This window comes from Gossypium arboreum, chromosome 1, assembly GCF_025698485.1.
Source record: "Gossypium arboreum isolate Shixiya-1 chromosome 1, ASM2569848v2, whole genome shotgun sequence".
In the NCBI taxonomy this organism is placed as follows: domain Eukaryota; kingdom Viridiplantae; phylum Streptophyta; class Magnoliopsida; order Malvales; family Malvaceae; genus Gossypium; species Gossypium arboreum.
The window spans coordinates 84,803,685-84,811,468 of record NC_069070.1 but is presented as its reverse complement, the minus strand read 5'-3'; the positions used below and the strand labels follow the sequence as shown (position 1 = coordinate 84,811,468).

General features: G+C 41.8%; 2 protein-coding genes across 2 annotated transcripts; both read right to left on the bottom strand.

The window, feature by feature from the left end:
* Window positions 1–3,570: 3,570 nt before the first annotated feature.
* Window positions 3,571–4,770, bottom strand: LOC128280510 (uncharacterized). The gene is made up of 3 exons (XM_053018686.1): window positions 4,325–4,770; window positions 3,935–4,058; window positions 3,571–3,819 (listed from the first exon to the last, which is right to left on the bottom strand). The coding sequence occupies exons 1-3, from the start codon at window positions 4,768–4,770 to the stop codon at window positions 3,571–3,573; spliced, it is 819 nt and encodes a 272-aa protein (XP_052874646.1).
* A 1,171-nt stretch (window positions 4,771–5,941) lies between these two features.
* Window positions 5,942–6,703, bottom strand: LOC108450878 (uncharacterized). Its single transcript, XM_017748645.2, has 3 exons — window positions 6,589–6,703; window positions 6,248–6,495; window positions 5,942–6,187 (listed from the first exon to the last, which is right to left on the bottom strand). Exons 1-3 carry the CDS (start codon window positions 6,701–6,703, stop codon window positions 5,942–5,944), a joined length of 609 nt encoding a protein of 202 aa, XP_017604134.2.
* Window positions 6,704–7,784: the final 1,081 nt, after the last annotated feature.

The following is a 7,784-nucleotide window of genomic DNA, read 5'->3' as shown; positions in this document are numbered from 1 at the left end:
CTCGAAAAAAATTTTAAACTCAGTAATTATCGATACAATATCAAAATTATCTATATTTTTACCTCGAGTGTCGATACTCAAGAACAGGTATTGATACCAAAATGAGCTACTGTTTTTCTGCACATTTGAATTAGATCAGAAGTATCTATACTTATGCCTGATTATCAATACCTCTGTACTTCGCAGCAAAAATAATACCAAACTTGGGAATTTAACACAATTAAGCACATACCACTTTAACATGTCAAGAAACTTCAATAAACAATCATTAGATCGACCTTAAAATGTAGTTCAAAGCATCATTATTGTTTTCAATCAAGCAAACAAATAGGCTATTCACAATGTCCATAAATCCTAAAGGAAATAAAATCATGCAAACATCCTAAACGTCATGGCAATAATCAACCAACAAAATTACCACATTTCCTTATTCCCATAATTCAAAATAATGATAATGATAATACCTACTCAAATAGTAGCCTAGCTTGGATCACTTCATTGGATTTTCGCACCGCTCACACAGAAAACTCTAACAATTTGTAAAGTTTGGAAAAGAGTGGGTGAGCTTAAACAAGCTCAGTGAATGATAAGAATAACTACTAAGTAGACATGAAATAATACGTCAAACGAAAATGACTAAGATACATTCACATACTTGGTTTACTATAATGACATTCCATAACATAAATGCAATATTTAACAACTGATCTAATTTAATAGTCATTTTTTTTACAAACATCACAAGTCATAATATGTCACTTAATGATAAATTGGCACTTGAGGCTATGAAAAATAAAAGTGGACACTATTACCACCATCGGATATACAGATCTCCAACACAGTAAAGACTTGTAGAGTCGAACATATCCCAAAAGCGTAGCATTTAGCTAATCACACACACACAAATATATCCCGGTGAATGGAGCTTAGTTCACATTCCCTTACCTCTCCAAAACTGTCCCGAGCCTCAATGCCCTAAAAACACAACATATAGGTGAGTACTCACAAATCCTATGATATGCCAACTGTAACACCCCAAACCCAACGTGGACGTTATGACCGAATCTGACAAAGTCACTTGAGAGTGTTTTAGAAAAATGTATTGACCTTCAAATCGTTCCATTTATTAGCTTTTACTAGGTTCGAAAATTCGAGTTCTAATTGATTTGATTCAAACCATTTTTTTTACGCGGAAGCTTTTGACACCCAAATAATTAATTTTAAGTAAAATCATTTTTATTTACGAAAACCTTAGTTTTTAGGAAAACCGTGTTTTGATGAGTTGCAGTTTAAATAATCACAAAACCGTAATAAGTCCCAAATGAAAACCAAGTAGTCCAAGTCCAGAATTACATAAAAAAAACTCCAAATAAATAATTAAAACTAGATGTAATTGGAAAAATAGTCTAAATATTTACGTGTGGCCACCCACGAGCCCTCCGCCTCACCGACCCGTCAAGTCTAGGGATTACCTACATAGATTAAACAGAAAAAGGGTGAGTTTTCGCAACTCATTGTGTAATCCGCACAAAAAAATGCGTACAACCATTCATCAGATCATAATTAGAATCAGTCTGGGCTGAAGCCCCTTACAGAAATCAGTGTAGGCCTTGGCCCATTCAGATACAGAATCAGACATATGTATTAGGGGCTTGGCCCATCCCAGATACAGTATGCAGAACATAACAGTTAAACAGAGTCCTATCGACCAGCCTCTACACACCAACTCTGTCTAACCCTATAAACCATGTGGGGATAAAATCGACCCACCCATCCCTACACACTATACTGTACCGAGTGCGACACATAATCAGATAATTGTAGCTTTGCTGCCAGATATCAGACTTAGGAGCCTTTCAGAACACTTCCTCTATATATATTAACCCAACCCAATGCAACGCATCATATAATACATGACATGCAAATATGCAATTAACAGATCATACATATAAATCGGTATGCATGCTAAGGCACGTATATAACATAATCAAATTACAAAATCAGGGGTCAAGTAACTTTCATTGACCTAACAGTAGGTCCTAGTCGACTTGGGCTACCCGAGCAACCATTCAGAGTATTTCAGAAAATTAGGCTTACACGCCCATATGGCCTGCTCGTGTGGGCCCACACAGCCTAAATTGGCCTTGGTCGTATGGATCACACGGGTTGACCCAAAATTTCACACGCCTGTGTGGGCCCACACGTCCGTGTGGCTCACACCGCCCAATTGGTTGAGCCCGTGTCTCCCACACAGCCTTGCCTGTCTTCGCACGGTCATGCCATTCACCATTGTCATGCGCACATTGCCTAGTTCGTCGATCACACACCCGTGTGCTGCCACATGGCCTACCACACGAGCGATCACATGCCCATGTGGTATCGACAGTTTTTTTTCTACTTTCACCGATTCTCGTTTTCTGTGTTTCCGGGTACACACCTGGTTCAACTTTGATGTGTAATCACTCCCGAGCAAACTCAAACCTATATTCAAACATGTTTTACTCATTTAATCCCTTAAATGATTGAATTGAACCAAAACCCTAAAACGAATTAGACACTTTCTGAGCATAAAACCTTTACCTTGCGAACTACGACCACTTCCCACTATGATTCGGCACTAGAACATCCTCTCACACCAGATTTTCGACTGTCAAAACATTTAACAAAAAAAAACCCAATTATCATCTTAAAAACCTTAACTTCCAGACACCAAAACCACTTACCGAAATTGCACCAACGCCCTCCTCGACGCAAGAGAAAATCAATGCTCAAGAAATTGAAAAGGATAAAAAGAAAAATGGAGAATTTTAAGAGAATTTCGGTAGAGAAAGATGGAAGAAGGGAACGTAAAAGGTTTTAGAGAAACAAAAATGAAAACTGATAACTTTTTCCCCAAATCCCTTGATTATCTCCACTACTCAAAATTTCGATCCAATTGAAATTCTGACAGGCCATCAAACAAAAATAAACTCTCTTGCTCGTACAGGGATTCGAACTCCAAACCTTCCACACGCCAGCAGGCCCATTCTGATAAAAAATTACAGATAGTTTAATACAAGCCTGTTAACTAAAACTTAAGGCTAAATTCAGGAAAAAAAGGCTAAAATTTTCCAAAACTAAGGCTTGAACTTGGGACCTCACACACACACCCAAAACACTTAACCATTGAAGCATATACACAGTTGTTTCAATTAATCACAAAATCAAAAACATAAAATTTGGGGCATTACAATTCTAGCCCCCCAAAAGAAAATTTCGGCCTCAAAATTTACCTGATCAGAACAGATGAGGATACTATTGATGCATTGCATCTTTAGGCTCCGACGTAGCCTTCTGCTATAACACCTTTACTAAAGGAATAGATTTCCTTCTCAGAACCTTAACGTCGCGATCCAGAATCTGAACCAGCTCCTCCTCGAAGCTCAGATTTGGCCTAACCTCAATCTCTTTAATTGGAACAACGTGCGTGGGATCAGAGCGATAACACCTCAACATTGATACGTGGAAAACATCATAAATGCGATCTAACTCCGGAGGTAGCTCCAACTAATATGCGACTGGTCTTACTCGTCACAAAATCTGATACGGTCCAATAAGCCGAGGGCTCAGCTTGCCCTTGCGGCTGAACCTCAGAATCTTCTTCCATGGCGAGGCCTTGAGAAAAACGAAGTCTCCTACTGAATACTCTATCTCACGTTTCTTTAGATCAGCATAAGACTTCTGCCTGTCATAAGTTGCTTTCAGTCGATCCCTAATCAGTCGAACCTTATTTGCAGTTTTCGAAACCAACTCCGGCCCCAGAACACGTCGCTCACCCAACTCAGTCCAACATAAAGGAGTACAACATTTACGACCATACAGTGCCTAGTAGGGTGCCATCTGGATGCTAGACTAGAAGCTGTTATTGTAGGCCAACTCCGCCAATGGCAATTACTCCTCCCAACTGCCTCGAAAATATATGACACAGCTCATCAACATGTCCTCCAGTATCTGAATCACCCTCTTCGATTGACCGTCTGTCTGAGGATGGAAAGTAGTATTGAAGTTTAACCTTAAACCTAGAGCCTCATGAAGCTTCTTCTAGAATGAAGACGTGAAATATGGATCCCTATTAGAGATGATCGACACGGGTACCCCATGAAGTTTCATTATTTCAGATATGTAGTGCTTAGCCAATTTTTGCAGAGAGAAGACTGTCTTGACTAGAATGAAGTTCACAGATTTGGTTAATCAATCCACGATGACCCAGACAGAATCCTTTTTAGTGGGTGTTAGAGGGAACCCACTAACGAAATCCATCATTACTCGCTCTCATTTTCATAACGGTATCTTAATCGGCTGCAGCAAATGCAAAGGTAACTGATGTTCAGCTTTAACCTGCTGACAAGTGAAGCAGCGAGCAACGAAGTCAGTAACTTCACACTTCAACCCTGGCCACCAGTATAATTCTCGCAGATCTCGGTACATCTTGTTCGCACCGGGATGTATAGCATAATGGCTACTATGCGCTTCGCTCAGAATAGACTGCTTCAAGTCCCCATCATTTGATACACAAATCTGACCGTGGAAACACAATACCCCATCCTTATTAATCCCAAAATCTGTAGTAACACCACTTTTAGCCTGACGGAAATGCAACTCGAGAGACTTGTCCCTTATCTGTTTATCTCTGATCTGATCAATCCATGTCGGTCTAACCTGAAGTTCTGCCAACAGACTCCTATCATTGAAGAGACTAAGTTCAGCGAACATCGCTATTAGATCAGTCATAGCCCTACAGCTTAATGCATCGGCCACCACATTGGCCTTACCAAGATGATACTCGATAGTGTAGTTGTAATCCTTAAAAAGTTCAACCCATCGACGCTGCCTAAGGTTCAACTCCTTATGAGTGAGGAGATACTTGAGGCTTTTGTGATCAATGTAGATAGTACGCTTTTTACCATACAGATAATGCCTCCAGATTTTTAGAGCGAAGACTACCGCTGCCAACTCCAAATCATACATCGGATAATTAACCTCATGAGTCTTGAGCTATCGAGACGCATAAGCAACTACCTTTCTGTCTTGCATCAGAACACAACCTTGACCCACAAGCGACTCATCATTGTAGTCCACGAAGTCCCTATCAGGCTTAGGCTGTATCAGAATAGGAGCTTGAGTTAGAACTGTCTTAAGCTTATCAAAACTTTCCTGCTGTGGATCAGTCCAATCGAAAGGAACTCCCTTACGTAGAAGCTTAGTCAACAGAGCTACGATCAAGGATAACCCCTTTATGAATCATTGATAATATCATGCCAGCCCTAGAAAGTTGCGGATTTCAAACATATTCTTCGGCCAACTCAACATAGCCTCAATCTTACGAGGATCAACATGAATCCCCTTAGCCGAAACCACATGTCCCAAGAATGTTACTTTTCGGAGCCTGAACTCACACTTCCTAAACTTCGCATACAGCTATTTCTCTTGCAGAATTTGCAATACCACTCTCAGATACCCATCGTGCTCAACCTCAGACTTAGAATCCACCAAAATATCATCGATTAACACCACCGCAAACTGATCCAAATAGGGCTAGAACACTCGGTTCATTAAGTCCATAAATTCCACTAGTGCATTAGTCAACCCAAAGAGCATCACTAAGAACTCATAATGACCATAACGAGTCCTAAATACCGTTTATGCACGTCAGCTTTCTTTACCCTGAAATGATGAAACCCATAACGCAAGTCAATCTTGGAGAACATAGAAGTCCCTCTAAACTAGTCGAATAAATCATCAATCCTTGGAAGTAGGTACTTATTCTTAATTGTTAGCTTGTTCAGCTGCAATAATCGATACACATCCACATTGTCCCATCTTTCTTTTTCACAAATAGAATAGGTGCTCCCTATGCAGACACACTGGAGAGAATGAACCCGCGATCTAACAACTCCTGAATCTAAGCCTTAAGTTCCGTCATCTCTTTCGGTGCCACTCGATAGGGCGCGATAGACACTAGAGCTGTACCAGAGATCAACTCAATCTCAAACTCCACCTCTTGGCTTGGAGGAAAACCCGATAGTTCCTCAGGAAACACATCTAGAGAGTCACTCACGGTTCCGATGTCTTCAACCGAAGAGTCCCTAGAATCAGAAACACTAATGTAGGCTAAGAATGCCTCACATCCTTTCCAAACAAACTTTTCCTCTAGCAGCGTAGGAATCACATTAGTCAAATAATTTCAACGCTTCCCAATCACAACTACCTCAGTATCCTTCTCGGTTCTTAAGACGACTCTCTTCGTCGTACAATCCAGACTTACTCGGTACTTTACCAGCCAATCCATCCTCAATATCGAATCAAACTCCCCAAATGGAAGCTCCATTAGATCAGCTAGAAATACTGTCCCTTGAACCTTTAACGGAATGACTCTATACAACCTAATAACTCGGACAGATTGTCCCAATGGGCTCAACATAGTCACCTCACTATCGGTATTCTCAACTAAAATTCCTAAAGTTTCAGACACAGTGCTAGTAATGTAGGAGTGTGTAGAGCCTATGTCTATCAATGCAAGATAAGGTACATTATAAATTAAAAACGTACCTGCAATGACGTTTGGAGCATCTCGATCCTCACGGCGATGTAATGCATAAACCAGTACAGGCTGTCTCGCCTCAGTCGATCCAGTACCTTTGTCCGGTGCAATCGCCTCTACCATACCAATACCACCCTTGGTTCGACCTCGGCCCTAGGTGGTCGCTAAACTACCCTCGGTGGTGCAAGAAGATGCAGTGCCGTAGCTTGCATCTACGCGGTCTTCAATAGATAATTCTGAATACGGTGCTCAATCGACCCACACCTCAAGCTTTCCCTAGTAGTCCTCCAACACTCGTCTGGATGTCGTTTAATAGTGTCCACAGAGCGCCACCTTAGAAGGTGTAGCAAGAGGCCCAACTCTCACTGGCCCATCAGATCTGACCTTTTTCTTAGGCCTTATCCCAGAATTTGAGGACTCTAAATCCCTCTTAGCCTTTCCTTTCTCTCAGTTTTGGTACTCAGCATGCTTAACCTCTTCGGCGATCTTCGCCTTCTCAACTAGAATAGAGAATCACGCTCCTTCTGTGGAGCTATTAGAACTCGCAAACTATCCCTGAAACCACCCTCAAACAGGACAAAATGCTCATATTCAGTCGCCACCATGCCCCGTGCACAACGGCTCAATCTCAAGAACTTGGCCTCATACTCGGCCACTGAACGGTCTCCCTTGATGATATTAAGGAACTCATGCCTCTTGGCATCAATGTAGCTGGCCCTTACATACTTACCTTGAAACGTAGTCTTAAAATAATCCAAGGTCAATCAGTCGGGCTGAGTGCCCTCCTTTACCGTGAGCCACCACTGGTATGCCTCATCACGTAACAGAGAAACAGCCTCCTTAGGCTTCTGTTCAGTAGTAACATCCAGGTCGTCTATAATTCTCTCCGTGGCCTCTATCTAATACTTGGCCACGTTAGGGGCAATTCCAGCGACACCCCTTGATAACTCAGCTCCATTGGACCAGAGTCGTTCCGTAACCGACCCGCGGCCCCAGATCCAGTGTTGGGCCCAGCGACCCTCTCTAAAATCAGTAGCATGGCCTGAGACAGTGCGTCGTCCCCAGCCGCACGATCATGAGACCAAGACCCAATCTCTGTCATAGGTGATATCGGCGTCTATCTAGTATACAGATTTAGAATAGTGTCAGATACCAAGGACTCGACTCGAGCCCTTCTACGGCCTCTACCACGGCCTCTAGTACC

Coding starts and splice junctions, on each gene's coding strand:
- LOC128280510 (XM_053018686.1), bottom strand. CDS start 4,770: ATGACTGATCTAATAGCGATGTTCGCTGAACTTAGTCTCTTCAATGAT. Junction 4,059..4,324: donor CTGCAGCCGATTAAGATACC/GTTATGAAAATG, acceptor ATGAGGCTCTAG/GTTTAAGGTTAAACTTCAAT. Junction 3,820..3,934: donor TTTCGAGGCAGTTGGGAGGA/GTAATTGCCATT, acceptor TGTTGGACTGAG/TTGGGTGAGCGACGTGTTCT.
- LOC108450878 (XM_017748645.2), bottom strand. CDS start 6,703: ATGGTAGAGGCGATTGCACCGGACAAAGGTACTGGATCGACTGAGGCG. Junction 6,496..6,588: donor TGCTCCAAACGTCATTGCAG/GTACGTTTTTAA, acceptor CTGAAACTTTAG/GAATTTTAGTTGAGAATACC. Junction 6,188..6,247: donor GAACCGAGAAGGATACTGAG/GTAGTTGTGATT, acceptor ACGCTGCTAGAG/GAAAAGTTTGTTTGGAAAGG.